The sequence below is a fragment of the Trachemys scripta genome, chromosome 2 (assembly GCF_013100865.1).
Source record: "Trachemys scripta elegans isolate TJP31775 chromosome 2, CAS_Tse_1.0, whole genome shotgun sequence".
Taxonomy (NCBI): Eukaryota; Metazoa; Chordata; order Testudines; family Emydidae; genus Trachemys; species Trachemys scripta.
The window spans coordinates 113,733,139-113,758,883 of record NC_048299.1 but is presented as its reverse complement, the minus strand read 5'-3'; the positions used below and the strand labels follow the sequence as shown (position 1 = coordinate 113,758,883).

Below are 25,745 nucleotides of genomic sequence, written 5' to 3'. Positions count from 1 at the left end.
GATTTAGTGTGCTAGTGCAGGAACTGTATCTGGGTACATTTAGCTGTGGGAGGGTCAAGGTTGCATTACAGACTGGTTTTCGGTAGAATCAGGAATATGTAGAATTGCGTTCTCTCATGTAGGTTATTTAATGTTCTAATAGACTATCTGATGACAAAACTGACTGAGGCCAAAGTAGGAGGTGTGAAATTTAAAGATTCATCTTTAGAAGATCTCAAATATGTGGCTAATATTGCTTTACCTGAAGAGACTACTGACCAACCATAGCTAATGCTAGAAGAGCTGGAAAAAACTGTAGAATCTATAGGATTTAAGATCAATGGCGATAAAACCAAATGCACACCTCTTATAAACAAACAAAAAAACGATCTGCTAACACTGCATGTTGATGGCAGTGACACTGACTGGGTGAATAGTTTCTCTGCCTGGGTAGCTGTTTGACCACAGGAGGATCTATATCCAGAGAAGTCACACACATTGGATCAGTCTTCCATCATGGCATTTCAGCATCATCAAAGGCCTCTGGCTATGTGACAACTAAGATACAAGTGTTTGACATGGTAGTCATGACAACTCTGTTATATGGAGCAGAAACATGGCCATTAAAAACAGCTGAGGAGAGGAAGCTAAACAGTTTTCAGTGTCAATAGTTATGGCGTATTCTTAATATTCATTGGTTTGATATTGTCACAACAAGGAGATACTTAGATGAGCCTGGCAAGTCACAATCGTGCATTAGTGGAGAACAAGATGACTGCAATGGTGGGTTTATGTCTGCAGTGCACAAGAAGTTATGCTTTTACCGAAGGTTTACAGAACTGAGATCAAAGGAAGTAGAACACAAGGCTGGACATGAACAAGGTTGGAAGATACAATTTTGAGGGATTCAAGAAATCTAAATCCTCCCATACAGACTCTTGCTGAAGGAAGAAGACTTGCAAGGAACTAGTCAAGGTGGAAGTCCATCTTACATGCTACCATGACCACATCATAGCCATATGAATCTGCTGCTGGTGCGTTTCGTAAGTGCGTATTACACCTCAAGTTAAGAGAGCTTAGATACATAAAATAATGCGAACACACTGTCTCAGTTATCTACATTGCTACCTTCCTACTATCATTCTAGAAAGCCCAGCACAGGAGCATTTTAAAGAGGTTTTGTGTTAACAAATATCATTAAAATTGAGTTTGAAGTAGTTGGGATCCCTATTATATAGCTAAGGGAGTTAGTGAGTAATGGCCAAATTGTGTCATCAGATACGCACATTAGCTCAAAGCAGAACCTATGTGACGAGAATCTGTTTTCCCTCTCAGTCTGTAGAAATGATACCAGTACCAATATTTCAAAGTAGAAACATGTAAAACTAAAAGCCAAGTATCCTTATTCGGAAGGCTGAAGAGAGGTACCAGATCCCAGATAAACTAAGAAAAGAAAGCACAGAGAAGAGTTTAAAGTACAGAGGGCAGGGTGAGGAAAGTGGTTCAAATGCTTGGCCAAACAAGGAAATAGTGATAATAATAAATAAAACACTACTAATAACAACAGCATGGGGAGGAGGTGACCAGACCTCTGTGGAGAAAGAAGTAGTTCGGGACTATTTAGAAAAGCTGGATGAGCACAAATCCATGGGGCCGGATGTGCTGCATCTAAGGGTACTCAAGGAGTTGGCGGATGTGATTGCAGAGCCATTAGCCATTATCTTTGAAAACTCATGGCGATCGGGGGAGGTCCCGGATGACTGGAAAAAGGCTAATTGTAGTGCCCATCGTTAAAAAAGGGAAGGAGGAAGATCTGGGGAACTACAGGCCAGTCAGCCTCACCTAAGTCCCTGGAAAAATCATGGAGCAAGTCCTCAAGGAATCAATTCTGAAGCACTTAGACGAGAGGAAAGTGATCAGGAACAGTCAGCATGGATTCACCAAGGGCAAGTCATGCCTGACTAACTTAATTGCCTTCTATGAGGAGATAACTGGCTCTGTGGATGAGGGGAAAGCAGTGGATGCGTTATTCCTTGACTTTAGCAAAGCTTTTGATACAGTCTCCCACAGTATTCTTGCCAGCAAGTTAAAAAAGTATGGTCTGGATGAATGGACTATAATGTGGATAGAAAGCTGGCTAGATCGTCGGGCTCAATGGGTAGTGATCAATGGCTCCATGTCTAGTTGGCAGCCGGTATCAAGCAGAGTGCCCCAAGGGTCAGTCCTGGGGCCGGTTTTGTTCAATATCTTCATTAATGATCTGGAGGATGGCATGGACTGCACTCTCAGCAACTTTGCAGATGACACTAAACTGGGAGTAGTGGTAGATATGCTGGAGGGTAGGGATAGGATACAGAGGGACCTAGACAAATTGGAGGATTGGGCCAAAAGAAACCTGATGAGGTTGAACAAGGACAAGTGCAGAGTCCTGCACTTAGGACGGAAGAATCCCATGCACTGCTACAGACTAGGGACCGAATGGCTAAGCAGCAGTTCTGCAGAAAAGAACCTAGGGGATACAGTGGACAAGAAGCTGGATATGAATCGACAGTGTGCCCTTGTTGCCAAGAAGGCTAACAGCATTTTGGGCTGTATAAGTAGGGTCATTGCCAGCAGATCGAGGGATGTGATCATTCCCCTCTATTTGACATTGGTGAGGCCTCATCTGGAGTAGTGTGTCCAGTTTTGGACCTCACACTACAAGAAGGATGTGGAAAAATTGGAAAGAGTCCAGCGGAGAGCAACAAAAATGATTAGGGGGCTGGAACACATGATTTATGAGCAGAAGAGAAGAATGAGGGGGGATTTGATAGCTGCTTTCAACTACCTGAAAGGGGGTTCTAAAGAGGATGGATCTAGACTGTTCTCAGTGGTAGCAGATGACAGAACAAGGAGCAATGGTCTCACGTTGCAGTGGGGGAGGTTTAGGTTGGATATTAGGAAAAACTTTTTCATTGGGAGGGTGGTGAAGCACTGGAATGGGTTACCTAGGGAGGTGGTGGAATCTCCTTCCTTAGAGATTTGTAAGGTCAGGTTTGACAAAGCCCTGGCTGGGATGATTTAGTTGGGGGTTGGTCCTGCTTTGAGCAGGGGGTTGGACTAGATGACCTCCTGATGTCCCTTCCAACCCTGATAATCTATGATTCTATGATAAGAAGGGAAGGATAGCTGTCCATTAGGAGCAAGCCTGAGACAGAAGGCAGAGATCAGCTATTATCACAAAGATGGCAGGACCCATTCATTGTGTATAGTGGGGTTCATAACACTCATCGGCACACTGGAAAGAATCCTAGTCAATGCAAGAGATGGGCTGATACTGAAAGGGCTGGCTGCCCAACGATTCTACCATTACTGAGGGTGAATCAAGAATGAACAGGACGTAAATCAGTGTAATAGGAGTATGGGTTCAGTTCTCCTACCATTTCTCTCTCCCTTGTGACAACTGACTATCGCGTGGTGTTTTGTTTCAGTTTCTAATGGTCTATGCCATTTTCATTCAGATTTTGAAGTAGGGCAAGATATTTAATCCCACTCACCAGCATGCCCTTCAGCATATTCACTAGAGGCTACTGACATGAACAGGAGCTTTATTTTCTTTCCCTTCGAAGAACTAATACAATCTAACTTTGACTCTTTGGATGTGGAGGACCAAGACAACTGGGTGATGTGCTGTGGTAGACTGAAGTCAATTATGCTTATTGTTATAATAAACATGTTTTCCTCTTCACCTCACCCAGCTAATGTTGGAGGCCTCCCTTTGTGGTTTATTTCATAGTTCTCAGCTATGCTTGCAAAACAGACCCATCATTGTGTTACAGTGGAAATAAGTGTGCACTGGAGAATGAGGCACTGTGCCTTACAGAAGAACCCTTTCCTACCTTGCCTGGAACACTACACCCCTGCTGCAGCAGAAAGCAGTGCTTGCAGTTTGGATTTTTTTTTTTTTTTTATAACTCACATTAAAACTTCTTTTTTGAAACAAAAACAAAAATGAAGCCACCATACTAGCTTGTAGTGAAAGTGCAGTAGAGCAAGGGTACCATTTGCTGGCTGTAGCCTGGAGGTGCAAAGATGCATGAAAGATGCTAACATTTTTTAAACCACATATTAATCACATTTTGTCTCACTTCTAAAAAAGATTTAGTGCTAGATTAATTCCTGGGGTGGGTGATAGTCCAGGTCAGGTCTCATTTTACTCAAACTGGTTTGCTTGGCCAAGTATAGACAGACATGAAAGGAACAGGGTTTCTTTCACATATGGGCCTATTCCTCCTCTCACACCAGTATAAATCAGGAGAATTTCCCATGAAGTCACTGAAGTTGCCCTAGTTTAGAATCAGCGTAAGTCAGAACAGAATCGGGCTCTCTATTTTTAATGCAAGAGCAGATTTATCTTCTTTTCTTGTGTTAACCATTACCATCATCAATAGACTGATGCAAAGAGAAGACAGCAATCTATACAGAGGGGGATAAGACAGACTTCTGAGATATACAAGTGAGAGGCGTTCTTGACTATTTATAAGTTATTATTAATAAGTCAGTTTTGCAAGTAAAATTAATTCTTTATCCCTCCGAGCCCATTTTTGTACATGGGAATTCATTTTCTAAATCTCTGATCCATGTAATAGTGATTTTAAAAAAATCATAACTATATTATTATCAATTATAATCATTTTAAATAAAATATAACACAATATCTCACCAAATGGGAACTCGACCGCAGTCTGGGCAATACAAAAATAACATTCTGACTCTTACGTTCGTAATTGCTAACACAAATGAACATTAAAGTCATGTAAACATACAATATTCAGGGATTCTTCTGTACACTTTACAGGTTTAGAGAGTTTTACAAATGTGTGTTATGTAGTGTTAAATTTGCACATTTCTGTCAGCTCTTCCTGAGTTGTTGTGGTCTATTAAGCCCCAGGTTGTTTGGAGACATTTTATTCTGATTACTTGGCTTCTTTTTGAGGTGTCCAGATGTCCAGAGCCAACAAGTAGGATGCCCATTTTAGCCTGGCAGAATTGCAAACCTGTCACTAGGCCAAGGCATGAACAAAGCCAACTAACATGGCCAGAGTAAAAACTATGTCTGTTCTGGGGTATCTTAAGTGCAAAATCTAGCAGCACTAAGTGAAGAAAATGTCAGGAAACAGTATGAATATTGAGATGTCTAACCATACTTCAGATAAGTACTAGCCCTTACACAGCACTTCACATTACTAAAATAGTGTATCAACACTAACTTACTGATCCTCACAGCACCCCTGGTGAGGCAGGTAAGACATCAACTGATCTGACAGCATAATAGCAATTCAGGGATATTTTAAAGTGCCTGTAATGGAGTCTGAGTCTTGTGGACAAAATCAAATGTTAAACTATAATAGCTTTTTTGAATCCAACAGATGCTGTCACAGTTTACCATGGGTCTCCTATATCCTTGGATTCTGATGTCTGTAGGACAGGACACTGGAGCTATAAAATTGTGAAGGTGGACTATTTACTCTCCAAAATAGCCAGTCCAGATAGGCACCTGAATATCCTCCACCCTCAGCCCAGGAGAATATTTGCCACACCCATCTCCATCAATAATTTTTCTCTCTGGGCAACTTCATCAGCTAACATTTACATTGCTAACATCCATTGGAATTAATAAAAATACATCTTTAAAATAACTCTCGGTTCCACAAAATTGGCCATGCACTCACCTGAGACATCTCAGAATCCATCATTTCCAGATGTCACAGTTCCCAGAAATATCTGCTGCATCATGAAACTTTCATCTGTGTGCACAGCCATACAAAGCAGCCACATGATGAAGCTGTGAAGTCTTCATTCCTTTCTTCCACCCTCAGCCCTTCTCTTTGTTGCCTTTCTTTTTGTTATGCCTGACCTATTTTAGACTATGCAGTATGGGGACTGTGTTCTTTATCTCTCTGCAAATTGCCTAGCACAATTTTAGGTGCTGTATACAGAATAACTCCACATTATAGAACTGGCCCACAAGGGCTCAGAGGCAAGTCCCATTTTACCCATAAATGGCATTTTTTCAAACTTTCTTTTTTAAATGTAATTATTTCATACTCTAGGGAGCTTTAAATAAATGAATGACAAACAAATGACTCTTATTACAGGGCAAGGGAAGGGAAGAAAAAAAGAAAAAGGGAGTAAGGAATTGAAATGTGCAGAAACTCATTGAGCCTATTTATATACATTCTATTATTATTATAATAACTCGATGGTGCTGCTTCCTGTTATTTCAGTAACAATATTTTGGTCTAATAAACATCTCATCCTTAAGGTTTGGAGCTTATTTAACTCAGGACACAATTATGACTGAGTTAGCTGGAAGCTTCCTCAAGTTATCATTTAGTTATTATAGCATAGGATTTAAAATACCACATTTAGGCTAACTTGGTAACCTTACCTGTGGATTAAAGAATCCTGTCATCCAGAATTGATTTGGTCGGCCATCCAGCAGCCAGCTGCTAAATTGTTGGTTTCTTTCAAGCAGCTCAGTAAACCAAAACCCTAAAGTAGCAGATTCCCAGGAAATCTTGAACCAAAGCTTTGGAATTCTAGCATCATACATGTTATCCAAAGCATCTCGCAAGTCTTCCGACATAATAATGGTTCCTGAATTATAAGTAAAACATGTACAGAATGAACTTCTCCCCAGCTTCCAAAGGCAATTAAAACTTCTAAACAATATTCTAAATGCAAAAGGATCTCTCTTGTTCAGCCTTAATTATACAACTGTTCAAACGAAGTCTTATCAGTTTGCAATTAATTGCAACAAACGTATAAGTCTCAGTCCATGGCTAATAATGAATAAAGGACATTTCTTATCATATTATGTGGAGAAATAAAGAGATTTTTTTCAAACAACTTTTTCTTCCAATTTATATTTATTGTATTGACACAGTGCTTGTAAATGTGATGAATTGTTTCAATATAAGAATATTTTAATGGTCTCCCTTCACACTATCAGAGAGAGATGTATACTGTATATGCCATCTATATTCTAATCATGTATTGATAGAGAATATATTCATTGCAATTATTTTGTTAGAGATGATGAGTCCATACATTTTCATTACTAAGAGCTCCCAATAGTGAAATAGTAAAGTAATGACAGAGATACAGTCAAATGTTTTCTTTTTGGCAGTGGTGGTCCACACACATATGCTACATATAGTACAGTGGTTTCCATTAAAAAAGGTTGGCATTTACTGCTTGTAAAATAATTAGCCTCACTGTGACATCCACAGTATTCTGTAAACCAGAGGTTCTCGGCCTCTGGTCTGTGGAGCACTTGCTGCTGGTCTACAGCGAGCTGGCTGTAGTCCATATTTTGAGCTCCTAAATTGTATTAAAAGATACCTATAATAAATTAAATATAGCAACAAGCCCAATGTATCCCAGTTCCGATTAGAACCCCTAGGTATTACCGCAATACAAGTAACAATTATATTTTGATATAAACAACTGCTGTAGTTGCCACAGGGATTGAATGTTATTGCAGATAGAATGAGGTGGCTCATGGAATTGTACATGGGAGGGAAAGGGAGGTGATCTGTGTGACTATGAATGGGAGGGTGGGTGATCCAGCAGACTACCTCTGTGTTCTGGTGAGGTCCACACTATGGAAACCTCTTTCCTACACTATTCTCTGGTTCACTGGGATAAAATTTGACAAACCTGGGGTGAGAGAAAGGAGTGATGTGTCAAGGAACCAAACTTCAGTCCATAGTTTAGGTGGACTCCTGATTCCTTGCTGACAGCTCTCACATAGCAGCATCCATGAGTAAGGCTATGTTTATGTCACGGAGGCCATGGAAGTCATGGAATCTGTGACTTCCAGGGACCTCTGTGACATTCTCTGCTTCAGCCCCAGGAGTTGCAGTACTCTGGAGCTGGCAACCAGTGGGGCCCTGGCAGGGTTCCAGTGACAGCAGCAACAGGGGCTCCAGCGACAGGTGACAGACTCCTGAGGGGGCCCTCCTCAGGGTTCCAGTGATGGGCGACAGCCTTGCACGGGGGGAGATGGATGCTTCGGGAAAGGGGCTGGGAGTGTCCCATTTTCTCTTTGGGAAATATGGTCACCCTGCAGCTTCCAGCTCCCACGGACAGAGGGGGAACCCCACAGATCCCAGCCACCATGATGGTGGGGGGAAATCATGGAGCCGCAGCAGCAAAAGTCACAGACAGGTCACGCTAAGAGTAAAGCTTGTCTGTGCAGGAGACAGAGGCAAGTCCAAGACTGTAGAACGAACTCCTCCAGGAACCACCCCGAGAATATCATAAAGTCACCACCTTCTGCTCCACATTCAAGGGGCATTTCTTCAACTTGGCCTTCTCTAACATAACACAGCAAAAACAACAAGGAGTCCTTGTGGCACCTTAGGGCTAGTCTACACTGGCAATGCTAAAGTGCTGCCGCGGCAGCGCTTTAATGTGCCTTGTGTGGTCACCTCCACAAGGGGCATAACTATCAGCTGGTGCACTGTCTACACTGGCACTTTACAGCACTGAAACTTGCTGCACTCAGGGGGGTGTTTTTTCACACCCCTGAGTGAGAAAGTTGCAGCGCTGTAAATTGCCAGTGTAGATGAGCCCTGAGTTTCTCTCCCTCGTTCACACACAGGCACAAGCTCAGCCCCTCTCCCTTAACGTCCCTCCACGGATGCAGGCATGCACACCCACCCTCCCTCGTGCCCCCGCAGTGATCTGCTCTCTGCTGCTGGGTGCTCCCAGCAGACATGCCCAGACTGCCGTGGAAGGGGCGTGTGTTCCCCACAGATTTTTTGCTCCCCTATTTTTCTGCGAGGAAGCCAAGAAATCTGTGGAATGTACGACTTCTGCACCCCCCGAGGGCGCAGAATTCCTCCAGGAGCAGAGGGCAGTATAGGAGCCAGCTATGCCATCTCTATACCCATCAGGGACTTCCCTATGCTGCAGCCTCATAATTAGGGGGACACAACCGGACTCTGCTCCCTGTGCACCATCTGAGAGACACCAGGGAGTCTCCCACTACAACTGGGAACACTGTTCCACATTTCCCTCTGTGATGACTCATGATCGTTGCTGAAAATAATAAACCTGATTTTTGTTACGAACTTGAAGCAAACTTAACAAAAGAGCTGTAGAGGCTGAGAAGACGTGCTCAGTGCCCTGGTCTTGGCTACATCTCTGCATTACTATGCTGAGTGAGTGGGTGTGAGCTTTGGCAGCAGGGATATGGTGCTTGAGTTGCAGCACCAGGGCAGACTGAATGCCATCTGTGGGCGTTGCTATGCATTCCTGCAGCTCAGATGCTTTGATAAAAATAAAATAGTGGGGAGAAATTGGATTAATTACCAACTGAGAGAGAGAGAGAGATACAGCTATTCCAGAAAACAGGAACACTCAAATAACAAGGACTGGAAAGCAGACACAGGGTATGTTGAGTGAATAATGCAACACCATACATTTCTACTATTTCACTAATGGAAAACTGGAGGCAGCCCGCTGTAAAGGGGCTGACTGAACATTTCATGAACTTAACATGACTGGCTGTAATGTTCTATGAACTTCACTTGCCTGCTGTTTACAACAGTTATTTTTGGATTTTATGTGGTCGGGTCCCCTTTCATGGGTACAATGAAGCCCATTTTAAGATGACAGATTAAATGTCAGATCATTTAAAGGCTCTGAAGTGTCTTTTTTGATATTTCTAAAATAATTTGTACTGTAATCATACTGCACGTAGATTAGAGCTTTTAAAACAGGTTTCTACCTGAGTTGCCCTGCCTCTGGCTATGCCTGCACAATTAAGTAGGGGTGTGATTTTCCTGCTGGCATATACATACTTGTGCTAGCTCTTATCGAGCTAGGGCAAGTAGAAATAGCTGTGTGGCTGTGGTCACACTAGCAACGGCAGCAGAGGCATAGCTGAACTATGCCAAGCACATATACACACAGCACCCCTAGCTCATAGTGTAGATGTAGCCTCTTTTGGCCTGTCCAAATTCTTCCAACTACTGTACAGAGAAAGAGGCAAAGTAAAACTCCTGTAGGTGTTCAATTCAATACGGAACGAGACTACCGTTTTTGTGGCTAATTAAAGTAATTACGTCAAGGGGCTGCACAGCTACATCCTAGCACATTTATCCTATTCTGTGGCTCTGTTTTTAGTGACTCACCATGTAACAGAATGAAAGCTTTGTTCGGTTTATATTATCTGAGGGCTTGGCAGAGTTCAATTTTTTCCCCATATTTTGATGGATAATGTATGTTTATTTTTTCCTAATTTTATTAATTTAAATCTTTACAGTTGCATGAAATTATGGGATTTAAGCATTTCTTTAGTTTTTAATCTATTTAAATTTTCACAATTATGAGAAATGATGGGACAGTCAGCCAATAATTATTTAACAACGGTAGACAATGAGATTCAGAAAGTTAAAGCTTTATAACTGTTAAAATACCAATTGTCAATATCATGTCAAAAATTATAAAATAAATGTCCTTAAATCAAACTCTAATAAGTTAAGAAGCATTTTTCTTGCTTTGCCTAACTGTAAATTTGGATTATTATAGATGGAAGTAGTTTTTAATTGGTTTGTGTGTGTCCAGTGAAATTGATGTTCATTTACAGATAAAAATTTTATCCTTCCAAGCCTAATTATGTGTATACAGTAGCCCCTTGTTACTACTTGGGCTCACACCTATCTCTATAATGAGCTGGATCTGAACATCCTGAAATATGGGAAGGTTCGGATTTGAACCACAGTTTTGAACTTCTTCATTTGGAAGAATATGCCTCCCGCTAGAGAGGTGAAGATCCAGATGTGCAGCTCGAATTAGCAGTTGGGTTCTTAAGCTTTGGTTTCAGCAAGAACTTGAGTTTCTGAGCCTGATTCTCTTTTCATGTGCATAAGTGTAAATCAGGAATAAGTCAACTGAAATAAGGGAGTTAGACAAGGATAAAACCCATGTGAATGAAAGGAGAATCAAGCTTCTAGTTCCTATATTCTGATATTGCTCATAAATAGTTGGCATGGTTACAGGGCAAGCTGTGCTTTAAGAGTCCCTTTAGTCTCTCTGACATGCACCCCTCAAGCAGCAGATTTTGCTACCTTCACCCCATCTGGGTGGAACCACACATTCCTACCATTCTTAGTCTACACTGGGGGGGGGATCGATTTAAGATACGCAAATTCAACTACGCAAATAGCGTAGCTGAATTCAACGTGTCCTATTCGACTTACCCCGCTGTGAGGACAGCGACAAATCGACCACCGCGGCTCCCCCGTCAACGGCGCTTACTCCTCCTCACGAGATGGGAGTATGCGCGTCGATTTGGGGATCGATTTATCCGTCTAGATGAGACGCAATAAATCGATCCCCGAGAGATCAATTTCTACCCGCCGATCCAGGTGGGTAGTGTAGACTAGCCCTTCAACTGTGTCTCTGAGCTGCAGCCCCTCTGTTTACCACTATATTAACCCAACAGGCCCCAATGAGTTCTACTCCGGTAAGACCTTTGCTCCAGGAGCCTGTGACAGTGGCTGGTTAGAGGGACTGACAAACAGCTGCTTCAAAAAAAAGCTTTATTTATTCATTCACCCAAAGGTACATAGGATGCAGAGCAAAGAATAAAAACAATAAAGGCCTATACTCATATTTACCTTTACCTAACTCTTAATCTTTCCTTGCAAGCTTGTAAGTTCTATTCAGCCCACTTATCTCCATTTCTAGGCTGGAAGAAGCGGACTTCCCTCCTGTAGCATGTTCTCCATGTCTTTTTGCATCCCTGTCAGTGTTCACTCACACTCCCTGGGTGGCTCCTGGCAACACACCCAACTCTCTTCCTTTTCTAGGCCTGAGGTCCTTTAATGGTTTAGGACCCACTTTGATCCTGAGCTTGCGCATGGGAAGAATAAACCTTACCAGCCAGGTTGGAGCCAGGGAGGGGCACTCCCCAGTTCATAGCTTCCCCCTAGTTCCCTCAAGGACTGTTGATATTCTCACAGACGGTACCTTTTCTTTGCCATTGTTTTGTTTCCTGTTTGTTTCCCCCCTGATAGCCTCCTTTGAATTAAGACCTTGCAGTCAGGCAGGCTACCACCAACCAGGTAAACCGAGATGCATATATTTGTAAAAAATAGCAGACCTAACTCCCTCATTCTCCACAATAGCTATTTACTATATTCAATAAGACTGCTGTCATTTTTTAAAAATAATCGCACATGATTTAGCCTTGCAATTTGTCTTGAAAATTTATCAGCACAGGCACCAAATCTACATGTCCACACATTATCATGATGATAGATGATACAAAATTAATATTTTATTTGTGCGCACATGCATACGCGCGCACACACACACACACACACACACACACAGCCTTGTCCCACACCAGGTCAGTAGAACATTACAAAACTGCTCTGCAGCATATTTTAAAGTCTTCGCTGTTTCCTGTAGTTTATCCTAAATCTACACAATTTGCTTCTGAACACTCTTAGATATTCAGCATCAAGCCAAGTGTGTATATAAGATTTAGTAATATGTCCAAAAGTATCTTTTATCTTTTAAAAAGATAATCAGAGGAACCAGCCTTCCTCAGGGTGAGAAAAATAATAGAAATTGGGAATTATTGGGCCAAAATGTTTTTGAGTTATGAGGTGGCAAAACACATTACCTCTTTTTTTCTAGAAATCTCAAAACATGAATTTTCCGATTGCCACATTTTATGAATGCTTTATTGAATGTCCCCAAACATCCCCAAATAAAATTCTCCTCTGGAAGAGGAATACCCTGATGACTCCTTATGTGGCTCCCATACAGCCATTGTGGGAATCAATGGGGAGAGAACAAAGGACTCTTCAGTCCAAATGCACAAGCCCCATCATATGAGCTAAACAAAAATGTCATTATCTTTAGCAGCACTAGAGTTCTTTTCATCTTTGCAGGCAGCCATCAGAAGCCAATAGGATCCTAGCTCGCAGGACTAGAACATAAGAACGGCCATACTGGCTCAGACCAAAGGTCCATCTAGCCCAGTATCCTGTCTATCGACAGTGGCCAATGCCAGGTGCCCCAGAGGGAGTGGACCAACAGGCAATGATCAAGTGATCTCTCTCCTGCCATCCATCTCCATCCTCTGACACACAGAGGCTAGGGACACCATTCCTTACCCATCCTGGCTAATAGCCATTAATGGACTTAACCACCATGAATTTATCCAGTTCTCTTTTAAATGCTGTTATAGTCCTAGCCTTCACAACCTCCTCAGGTAAGGAGTTCCACAAGTTGACTGTGCACTGTGTGAAGAACTTCCTTGTATTTGTTTTAAACCTGCTGCCTATTAATTTCATTTGGTGACCCCTAGTTCTTGTATTATGGGAATAAGTAAATAACTTTTCCTTATCCACTTTCTCCACATCACTCATGATTTTATATATCTCTATCATATCCCCCCTTAGTCTCCTCATTTCCAAACTGAAGAGTCCTAGCCTCTTTAATCTCTCCTCATATGGGACCCGTTCCAAACCCTTAATCATTTTAGTTGCCCTTTTCTGAACCTTTTCTAGTGCCAGTATATCTTTTTTGAAATGAGGAGACCACATCTGTACGCAGTATTCGAGATGTGGGCGTACCATCGATTTATATAAGGGCAATAATATATTCTCAGTCTTATTCTCTATCCCCTTTTTAATGATCCCTAACATCCTGTTTGCTTTTTTGACCGCCTCTGCACACTGCGCGGACATCTTCAGAAAACTATCCACGATGACTCCAAGATCTTTTTCCTGACTTCTTGTAGCTAAATTAGCCCCCATCATATTGTATGTATAGTTGGGGTTATTTTTTCCAATGTGCATTATTTTACATTTATCCACATTAAATTTCATTTGCCATTTTGTTGCCCAATCACTTAGTTTTGTGAGATCTTTTCGAAGTTCATCACAGTCTGCTTTGGTCTTAACTATCTCGAGCAGTTTAGTATCATCTGCAAACTTTGCCACCTCACTGTTTACCCCTTTCTCCAGATCATTTATAAATAAGTTGAATAGGATTGGTCCAAGCACTGACCCTTGGGGAACACCACTAGTTACCTCTCTCCATTCTGAGAATTTACCATTAATTCCTACCCTTTGTTCCCAGTCTTTTAACCAGTTCTCAATCCATGACGGGACCTTCCCTTTTATCCCCTGACAACTTAATTTACGTAAGAGCCTTTGGTGAGGGACCTTTCAATCTGGTTGCTAACACAGCAAGATCAACTCACTGAGCCTCAACTTCTCCCTTTGTAAAATGGAGGTAAAATTATACATCTAGTTTACCAGGGTCTTTTGAGGTCTAATTAAACTATGTTTATACGGTGCCATGTATAATGTGTGTAAAGCATTATGACTCACTGGAATCATAGATCTGAATAGAATTCAAAGCCTCCTGTCCTAACTGTCTCCCTCCACCTCCAACTATCATTCGTCCTGGCTACCAGACTTACTGACTGAAAAATGATGATCCTTCATCTTTCCAAAAAATAAGATGAATGTCAGCTTGTACAACTACAAACCTTAGGAACTCTGCAAGTTATTATCCTCCACATAACTCATATTATTTTTCCACAGGGGTCATGAGTACTTCAGCATTGTGGCTGTCCAGCATAGGAAACATGTATGACACTGATGTGGTATTTAAGAAGCACCTAAAGCTAGCATTCTAGCCAGCATGCACTACATAGATCAATGCAGAGCTCAAAACATATGATGAAAAGGCTTTTAATAACATATCAAATCTGCAACCAAAACCTATAAAGACTAGTGAAAGGCACCAGTACTCAGCTAGGGCAACATATTAATCTCATATTTGGGATTTCCAGACCAAGCCTTTTCTGAGTTACATTGGTCTGAAAAAGTCAGGAATGTGTCATTTTTTGGACTCCCTCAGCTCTAGCTCTCAGAAATTTTGTCTAAATTTTCTCAAGCTTTATACCCTGGCATAAATTTATGCCTGAAAAAATTCCAGGAGCAGTGGTATTAATTTTGTAAAATTAGGGTTGTTATAACTTTAGTTATAACGGAAGGCTTGTTTGACCTTTAAGAATGGTAGAGTTTCTTCAGAATGAACATGACAGTAACTTCTGAAGTCAAAGCTTATGTTAATTCTCCTTCTCTTGCTTTCCATTTAGCCATGAACACAGTAACTCCTAGATACTGACACCAATCTATAAAGTTTGCTTCCAGATCCAGACAGGAAATTCACCAAAGTTTGGCAAAAAGAAGAACAGGAGTACTTGTGGCACCTTAGAGACTAACAAATTTATTAGAGCATAAGCTTTCGTGGACTACAGCCCACTTCTTCGGATGCATCCGAAGAAGTGGGCTGTAGTCCACGAAAGCTTATGCTCTAATAAATTTGTTAGTCTCTAAGGTGCCACAAGTACTCCTGTTCTTCTTTTTGCGGATACAGACTAACACGGCTGTTACTCTGAAACCAAAGTTTGGGGCATTTGGATCTGGGGGTTTGATTCAGGGCCATTTCTAGTTACTCCCAAAATGAAAAGGATATACAGCCACAAAAACATGATCCCCTCTGAAATGACCACTCTGTGTCAAACTCACACTTATTTAAGTCACTTGAGAGGACAACATTCATTTATGTGGAGTATTACATCATTCCAACTGTGAAATAAACTCTGGGCAATCAATAAGTAATTAAAACAGCACTAATGGGTGGAACCTAATAGTGAGTACAAAGTGCGGCTACAATTATAACAATTATAATTTGACCTCAAAAATATAATCTGGATAAAAAACTGGTTGAAAAACCCTACTCAGAGTAGTTATCAATGGTTCACTGTCAAACTGGGGACTTAACTAGTGGGGTTCCACAGGGGTCAATCCTGGGTACAGCACTACTCAATATTTTCATGAATGACTCGGATAATGAAGTGGAGAGTATTCTTATAAAATCTGCAGATGACACCAAGCTTTTAGGCTTTTCTTTTGGGAGCCTGGTTTTATATTCTCCTTCCAGCTAGCCATTTCAATGATACCAGATGGGCAAAATGGGATGAGAGAAGGAGGAAACAGAAAGCAACACAAGCCATCTATTCCATCATCTTCACTCCACTACTGCTCATCTCTTACCTTAAGCTAAACTTTCTCAGCTCCAACGTGTGCAGAATGCCACTTCCCCCCTGCTAATTAGGATGTAATTTTGTAACTATGCTGCTTCTTAGTTCTATACAATTAAGTCTCCGTTTGACTCTGAATCATTTTGCCATACAGTTTATGGTCCCAATCCTGCAATTCATAGCACACAGGTGCAGCAGTGCAGCTCTGCAAAGACGGATTGGCTTCAGTAGGGTTCATGTGGGTACAGCAGTGCCGCAGGGCACAGTGAATTGCAAGACCAAGGCACCATAAATCAAGGTAAGATGTGGGAACATTGTTAGTGTCACAATACTGTTATAATCCTTAGAAATTAATGCTGTATGATACTTGCCATCTATGGCCAGTTTGAGATCAGTCAGTGTAGTTCGAACTCTTGATATAACACGCTGCATACGGTCAATTTCCTGACGTAGAAATATATTTAAGGGTTGAATTGCTCCCATCTTTTGAAGCTGGGCTTTCACCTAAACAGAGTTTAGGGGAAAAAAACATATCTATTATTATGTATATATACAAATCTAACACTTTCAAAAGCACAAAGGTACTTTTTAAAATGTTACCCATAAACCCTAAAAAACAAACTACACAGTAACGGATAGCCAATGCTCATCCTGCACCAGCTTTATGATCTAGTATGTTGTGACTCAACAGGCCTAGCAAAAAGGAGCTTTGTCCCAATGGAGGGGAGATTGTAAGCTTTTGGAAGGGACACGGCATTTACTTCTACAGTAGAACCTCAGAGTTACGAACACCAGAGTTACGAACTGACCGTTCAACCTCACACCCCATTTGGAACCAAAAGTACGCATTCAGGAAGCAGCATAGAAAGAAAGAAAGAAAGAAAGAAAGAAAGAAAGAAAGAAAGAAAGAAAGAAAGAAAGAAAGAAAGAAAGAAAGAAAGAAAGAAAGAAGTAAATACAGTACAGTACTGTGTTAAATGTAAACTACTAAAAATATAAAGGGAAAGTTAAAAAACAAAGATTTGACAAGATTTGACATCATCTTTCCAATAGAAGATAGAGTTAGAATTCTAATAAAATCAAACGTCAGCCTAATACAGCAGGTGCTATTTTACCAAGGCCAAAAGTCGAAGGGTTACTTGAAATACACAGGGAAGTTAATGCAGAGTAAGTTAGGGTGTAAATTTAAAGCACACTAGTTTTACCACACTAAGGGCTTGTCTACACTTAAAATGCTGCAGGTGCGCCACTGTAGTACTTCAGTGAAAACACTACCTATGCTGAGGGGAGGGTTCTCCAGTTGGTGTCGGTAATCTATCCTCCACCACTACCCCCCAAGAGGAGGTAGTTAGTCTATGGAAAAATTCTCCCATTGACCTAGCACTGTCTACACTGGGCCTTAGGTTGGCTTAACTGCATCATTCATGGGTATGGATTTTTCACACCCTGAACAACATAGTTAGATCAACATAATTTCCTACCTTAGACCAGGACTAACACCACAAGTGGACATTCAAATGCCCTCAGGCTGCTTAGCTTAGTACACTGAAAAGGGTAAGAAGTTAAAGAGCACACTTAGTGCACAGTATCCATGTACACACGGAGTTAATGAGGAGCAGTGTTGTGATAATTGAGCCTATAAATTTACCCTAATTGTAAGCTTAATTGTGAAAAGTATATGAAAGCTCATAAAATGTTACAATAACCTAAAATAACAAATGTTAATAGAAAGTAATTGAAGTTGCTTTCAATAATGTATGTTATAAACAGGTGCAAAAGACCCAGACAGACTAAACGAGTCCAAACAAAAAGGCCACATTAATATAATTCAAGGACAATGTTAAAAGCATTTTTGGTTAAAAAAAATTGGAAGTTAATAAACCAAACGTGGTATGTTGGCAATTAAGCCTAATTGGTGAAAAAAATAATAAGGGGATGGACTATTCCACCCGCCACTCCCTTTTTGGGTCCTTAGAGAGAAAGACTTTGGAGGAAAGGAAAAAAATAGTAAAGAACTGATGGAGGCTACTGCAGCGAGCATCATCACCATGGCTGCCACCCCCATCAGTTCCTGGGACCCTGGGCCTTTTTTATCCTAATCCTGAGGGATGCCCAGACCAGACTCGGCCAGAGAGAAAGTTCCAGATGACAATGCCACCCCTTCTAGCTCCAGCTGAATCCCAAACATCAAAATTCAATGGGATCAGACTTTAACTATTGCAGCAACAACTCCAGCTCATCTCAGCTAACTTCTTCTCTTTTTACCCAAAAGGACAGTTATTACCAACTTTAATATCATCTAAAAGATTGTCACACACAGAGGTTTTTCCTTCTAAAACTCTCTCCAGCTACAGTGAAAGGGAAGGAGCTATGTTGTTAAAATAAAAGTCTTACTTTATGTTCATCTTACTTTATATTTCAAATGCTTTAACTGTTTTTCCTTCTTTTCTGCATTTTTAATAAAAGGTTAAAAGGAAATGTAATGCTGTGTTTGCCATGGTACTAAGCAGGCTGAGGTCTCAGTATACCAAACCTTGTTTAACATTGTTCAATGTTGGACAATGAGACTGGGTTATGTTAACATCTTTGGCTCATTTATTCCATTTACATTAATATAACAGTAGCTAATTCACTTGAAATTCACACCCTAGCTTTCCCCACAGTAATTTCTCCATGTAGACAAGTCCTAAGGGTGAATGCTATTGTATTGACATAATGTTATATCTAGCAGCATTCCTCTTTAAAAAGGAAGAAAAGTGTAGTACTTGAAAGGTGATACTCGATAGGACAAGAGAGTAAATGCTTTGACAGCCTCCATTTCTCAGGTTTCATTTTCAGGCCTTTGAAAATACACTTTTAAACTTTACATGGTTTCCTCCTTGGGGGACAACTACCAGTGAGGTTATTCATTATATTTTAATCATATGCATATATGATTTTACAGAAAGGCTGTCCAAGGAGTAGGTGCCAACAGATTACACAAATGCTTTCAAGTCTGACAGCTTATTCTACAGAATGAGTCAGTGCTTTTCTTTCTTTCTTTCTTTCTTTCTTTCTTTCTAAATCATTAAAAGCAACTAGTACTAGAGCATTTAAGATTAGAGCTGGGAGAATAGTTTCCTGTGGACAATTTATTTTGTGAATACCACCCTCTTTTTTGTTCACAAATGATTTGCAAACAACCTTTGATTTTTAAGAATTTCACAGGAAATTCACTCCTTTTGCCCAAACGGCCAAAAGAACAACTATCAGAGGGGTAGCCATGTTAATCTGTATCCACAAAAACAATGAGGAGTCCGGTGGCACCTTAAAGACTAATCAATTTATTTGGGAATAAGCTTTCGTGGGTAAAAAAACGCACTTCTTCAGATGCAAGTGTGAAGTGTGCTTTCAGAGCAGCGATGCTGTAAGAAGCTTTGGGCCAGGTATGAAAAATCATCTGTATTATACCTAAAAGCTATTCATTTGAAACCCCAGATATGTAAGTAGACCGGGTGCTTTTGTTTTGCTTGTAACCTTTAAGCAGAATCTTAAGAAAGCTATTCGTGAAGCTTAATTCTTGTATTTGTTCTTTTTAAATTTAGCAATAGCCTGAGTTTTCAGATGTATTTTCTTTCTTTCTTTCTTTCTTTTTCTTTTTTTTTTTTTTTAATAAAATGTACCTTTTTTAAGAACAGGACTGGAGTTCTGTGTCTTAAGAGGTTTGTGCACACTTTTTTTTTTTAATTAGCTGGTGGCAACAGCTGATTTCCTTTGTTTTTTCTTTCTCAGCTCCTCCCCAGAGGGGGGTGAAAGGGCTTGAGGGGACCCCACAGGAAGGAATTCCCAACTGAGCCTTCCTGGGTTCTCAAAGGTGTTTTGCACTTGGGTGGTGGCAGCATCTACCCATCCAAGGTCAGAGAAAAGCTGTAACCTTGGGAGTTTAATACAAGCCTGCAGTGGCCAGTATTAATTTTTAGAATCCTTACGGGCCCCCACCTTCTGCACTTAAGTGCCAGAGTGGGAATTTAGCCTTGACAATCCCAAAGAAAAAGTGTGATACATGCTAGATATAAGAAGAGCACTTCACATAGGAGAGGCACCATGGAGAATCTGACCCATTAATTTTCACCTTTAAAAACAAAAGAAAAAAGGTTTTTTTTAGTTTGCAAAACACCTTTTCCCCATTCTTAGATAACTTAAATGTGTCATTTTAGCAAACTGCACCAAAACGTTTTCTTCCAGGATGAAAACAAGTCTAGGTAATTTCACTCCAAAGGGTAATTTTCCAAAAAGTTAAAGTATGTGAATGTAAAATGAGAGACTTAAAACAAGAGTGTCTCCTCAACTATAATTATAGTGATGCTGCCACAACACTATAATACAGAGCAACTCCCAAGGCTTGGAAATTCTTCTAAGAAACAGACGTTTAAAAAAAATGCAAGCCTCTGTAATATTCCATAATAGCAATAAAACGTATTCAATGCAAAAACTATACTGTATTAATTCATCCCTAGCTGCATTCACAGCACTCAGCCTTGAGCATCAAGTACAACACCACATAAGGCTTTGAAGGAATGACATAATTCACAACCTGTCATGTCTTTGTTATCGTTGAGATGAGACTCAAATCGTGAGCTCCTGTGAGTTTTGCTAATTACAGTCCTGCTCTTGGAAATTTTATTGTTAATTATATGATGAAGCGCATAAATTTTGAGCCATGATTGATTGTTTACATTAGATTCTGTATCACCCAACAAGCTCTCTCATTTCCTGATCCCTATTCTAGAATTACATTAAGAAACCAACCTGACTGGCAGAAAGGAAACCTGAAGACAGAACCCATTAGTCAAAAGAGCCCTCTCTGAGATGAAACACACTAATTACAAAAAGCCCAGATAAAAATATTTCCTCAGTATTTGTATATATTTTATCTAGTCACAGTTGGAGTGTGAAGTGGATGTAAACAGACGTCAGTTAACATGAAATACGACAATTTAAGAAAGGAGGCAATGAAAAAAACAGTCATACTAATTCTTGCTGTTTGTATAATGTCTTGGTCCTAGCATGCATGCTCCATACCTAGTTGTGCATAGGTAAAACAGTACTTTGAGTTCCAGTGGAAGGGCTGTTACCATGAACCAAGATTAATGACCAAGTGTGACCGTAAGCATTCCTGATATTTGTACAAAATATGCCTTGTGAGATATCACTTGAAAACCAGTAATACACTGGTGAATAGTATGATGGTGGAATATATGTAACGATACTGCATGTGGAGTTATGAATGTTCTTTGATACTATGTTTTAAAGTGAATTTGAACAAAACAGGTCTGCTCAGGTCAAATACAAATGAAGCAGGGTGACCAGTGACAATGGAGTTGCAATTTACACATGCTGTAAACAGAACCATCAAAGCTCAGAAGTTGGTTTGGGACTCAGCATGTCTGGATCATAAAGAACTGTGTATTTGCTTATCTAACCAGCCTGGTCATCAGGCAGAGACAATGAAAGTACACTTACTGGGGATATGTTGGGGTCACTTGGCTAATAGCAATCAAGGCTGGTGGAGACCAGAGTGTGGCTGTGGTGTAAGAAGCAGGCAGCTGTAGTCAGAGTTGCTGAACTAGGGCTGCTTATCACACCGAAACTCAATGCAGGCTTCTATGCTGGCTGGGCCCATCCAGATAAGGGAGCTACAGCAGCAGAGCATTTTAAGGCAACCAGGGTTATAGGTCAGGCAGTGACACAACTTTTCACTGGTCTGGGTTGCACCCCAAAATGTGACACCAAGTAAGTTACTATAGCAGCTTGGGAGTTTCAATCTGCTTCTACTTCAAAACTGCAAATTAAGATAATGCTTTGGAATCATTTTCATTAGTCTCCACACACCCAGCAGAGAGGAATTTAATGCGGAAATGTATTTAGAGCAAATCTTATATGGGGAAAAAACATTGTCACTTGGGTTACGCAGCTGACCTCCAATCAGCAATAATGCCTTTAGAATTCCACCATGTTCCCTAGCGATCAGTTTTTCAACCTGTAAGGCAAATGTTTTTTTCATTATAAACCTAACTCCATGATGCGCTGACATTTATATTTGCATCTATCCGCACACATCTGGAGAGACTGGACCCTATCATTTTACTACAGATGAGAAGATTACTCACCCTGTGCAGTAATTGAGGTGCTTCAAGATTGTTGTCCCTGTGGGTGCTTCATTTTAGGTGTCTTGGTGCCCTGCGTTTGTAATCGCAGATTTGTAGTAAGATGGGGACACATTGGTTAGAAGTAACGGAAGAGGAGAAGGACCTAGGGGTCCTCGTAGACCGCAGGATGACTATGAGTCGACAATGCGACGTGGCGGTGAAAAAAGCCAATGCTGTCTTGGGATGCATTAGGCGAGGTATATCTAGTAGGGATAAGGAGGTCCTGCTTCCGTTGTACAAGGCGCTGGTGAGACCTCATTTGGAGTACTGTGTGCAGTTCTGGTCTCCCATGTTTAAAAAAGATGAACTCAAACTGGAACGGGTGCAGAGAAGGGCCACTAGGATGATCAGAGGAATGGAAAACCTGTCGTATGAAAAGAGACTAGAGGAGCTTGGGTTGTTTAGTCTGACAAAGCGAAGGCTGAGGGGGGATATGATTGCTATCTTTAAATATATTAGAGGGATTAATACGAGGGAGGGAGAAGAATTATTCCAGCTCAGTACTAATGTGGATACGAGAACGAATGGATATAAACTGGCCGTGGGGAAGTTCAGGCTTGAAATTAGACGAAGGTTTCTGACCGTCAGAGGGGTGAAATATTGGAACGGCCTTCCGAGGGAAACGGTGGGGGCGACGGACCTGTCTGGTTTTAAGATTAAGTTAGATAAATTTATGGAGGGAATGGTTTAATGGTAAAACATAGTAGTCAAGGAAAACCAAGCAATGGTAGGCAAATTGTATAATGGCTGACAGGGGTCAGGCTGGAGACTCTTGCCTATATGCTCGGGGTCTTACTGATCGCCATATTTGGGGTCGGGAAGGAATTTTCCTCCAGGGCAGATTGGCTGAGCCTCTGGAGGTTTTTCGCCTTCCTCCGCAGCATGGGGCAGGGATCTCTAGCAGGAGGGTTTCTGCCGACTGAAGTCACCTAAAACAGGATTGGGGACTTCAACAGCAGAGTCCAGGGAAGGGGTAGGGACGGTTTTATGGCCTGCAGCATGCAGGGGGTCAGACCAGATGATCATAATGGTCCCTTCTGACCTTAAAGTCTATGAGTCTATGAGTCTATGAGTAGCAGTGCCCCAGTTAGCCACGCATGCGCGGCAGCCGTCTCGCACCGCTCCGAGTGGCTACCTAGCATACGCAGCCAACCGGCCCCCAGTTCCTTTTCTACCCAGAGGATCTGCATGGAACTCTGAAGTAGAGGGGAGGAGGAAGGTAGTGGAACACCCACAGGGACAACCATCTCGAAGAATCTCAGTTACTGCACAGGGTGAGTAACCTTCTCTTCTTCGAGGAGTGTCCCTGTGGGTGCTCCACTTTAGGTGACTATGGAACAGTACCCCTCAGTGGAGGGGGGGCTTCGGAGTTGGTTTATTGATGGTGGCTAGCACCGATAGTCCAAACTGTGCGTCTGCAGCTGATTGTTGCTCGAGAGCACAGTGTTTAGTAAAAGTGTGGGCAAAGGCGCAGGTAGCTGCTTTGCAAACGTCCAAGATAGGTATGTCATTAAAAAATGCTACTGATGTTGATAACGCTCTGGTGGAGTGTGTGTGGACTCCTGGTGTAGCAGGGAGGTTGTTCTTCTGGTAACACAAATGGATACAGCCTGATATCCATTTAGACAGTCTCTGTTTAGAGATGGTTTGACTCTTCAATTATTCTGTTCTAGAGAGAGAGACAAGATGATTTTTTAAATGTTTTTGTTCTTTCTAGGTAAAAGGCTAGTGCTCTTCTGATGTTGAGTGTGTGAAGAGAAGCCTCCCTGTTGTTGACATGTGGTTTTGGGAAAAACACAGGTAAGTATATTAGTTGATTTAGATCAGTGGTCACCAACCGGTTGATCATGATTGACTGGTCGGTCCTCGAGACTCTCCCAGTTGATCGCGATCTCTGGTTGCTAAAAGTCTAGTGGTGCAGCAGGGCTGCTACTAAGGCAGGCTCCCTGCCTGGCCCAGCCCCACGCCACTCCCAGAAACAGCTAGCACCCCCTTCTGGCCCCAGGGTGGGGGGGCAGGAGTCTCCACATGCTGCTCCTGCCTGCAAGCACCATCCCCTGCAGCTCCCATTGGCCGGGAATTGGGAACTGTGGCCAATGGGAGCTGCGGGGGTGGTGCTTGCAGAGAGGGGCGTTGGCCCCTTCCAGGAGCAGCATGGGGCCGGGGCAGGCAGGGAGCCCTGCTTAGCCCCTCTGTGCCGTCGACTGGGAGCTGCCCAAGGTAAGTGCCGCCCGGCGGGAGCCCACACCCCAACCCCCCTCCCAGAGCCAGCACCCCATACCCCCTCCTGTACCCGAGCCCCCTGCCCCAGCCCTGAGCCCCCTCTCAAAGCCAGCACCCTGTACCCCCTCCTGTCCATGACCGTAGTAATCAGAGTGCTTAAGTTGAGGAAGCGCTGATGGGGTAACCTTGCCGTTGCTGTGAAGCAGTCGAGATAGGGCCCTATAAATTCCAGTTGTTGGACTGGGACCAAAGTGGACTTCTGACGATTTATTTGAAGTCCAAGGTTCGTAAAGAGGGCTATTGTGGTCTGTGTGGCTTCTAGTGCTGCCCGCCGTGTTGGTGCTCTTAACAGGCAGTCGTCCAGGTATGGAAAAATCATGACCCCTAGTCTGTGAAGTTGAGCTGCAGTGATGGCGAGGACCTTGGAAAAGACCCTTGGGGTGGTTGACAGTCTGAAGGGTAGCACTTTATGTTGGTAATGTTGATGTCCTAGGGTGAAGCACAAGAATCTTCTGTGCGCTGGGTGAATGGTGACATGAAAGTACGCGTCTTGCAGGTCAAGGGACAAGAGCCAATCTCCTTTCTCTAATGCTGGAATTATCATCCATAGGGTCAACATTTTGAATCGTTGTGTTCTCACAAACTTATTGAGTTTGCATAAATCCAGAATGGGTCTCCATCCGCCATTCTTTTTCGGAGTGAGGAAATAATGGGAATAAAATCCTACGTCCCCTTTGTTGAGCTGGTATAGGTTCCACAGCCCCTAATTGCAGGAGGTGGTTTATTTCCTGATGTAATGGGGCTCGTAAGAGGGGTTCCTGAAGAGGGATGGGGAAAGGGGTTGGGTAGATGGGATAGAAATAAATGGGATAGAGTAACCTTGCTGGATAATTTCCAGGACCCAGCTGTCTGTGGTGATATTGTTCTAGACTGGGTAATATGGTGACAGGCAGTCCCCGAAAGATATTAAAGTGGGGTTGAGATCCGGAATTAGAGCATGTAGAGGTTTTGGGCCCTCAACTAGACCTTCAAAATGATGGCCTAGAAGTGGAAGGCTGGGACGTGGAAGGCTGGTTTTGATTCTGCCTTTGTCCCATCTGCCTCTGTTTGCGGCATTGGGTATAGTGTCTTTGAGGCTAGGAGCATGGTGCAGCCCAGAATTTTTGGTTATAAAACCTGCCCTGCTTTTTCTTGTTTCCAGGGACATAGATGCTGAGCGTCTT

At 42.0% G+C, this 25,745-nt stretch overlaps 1 protein-coding gene across 1 annotated transcript in view; it reads right to left on the bottom strand.

Annotated features, from left to right (window-relative positions):
• Positions 1-25,745, bottom strand: part of LOC117871746 (dynein heavy chain 5, axonemal-like) — a 276,629-nt gene that overhangs the window by 10,675 nt on the left and 240,209 nt on the right. The window contains exons 61-62 of the mRNA XM_034759511.1: positions 16,483-16,615; positions 6,410-6,618 (exon numbers count right to left, since the gene is read on the bottom strand). Of these exons, the coding sequence (XP_034615402.1) occupies positions 6,410-6,618; positions 16,483-16,615 (342 nt within the window). The remainder of the gene's footprint in view (positions 1-6,409; positions 6,619-16,482; positions 16,616-25,745) is intronic.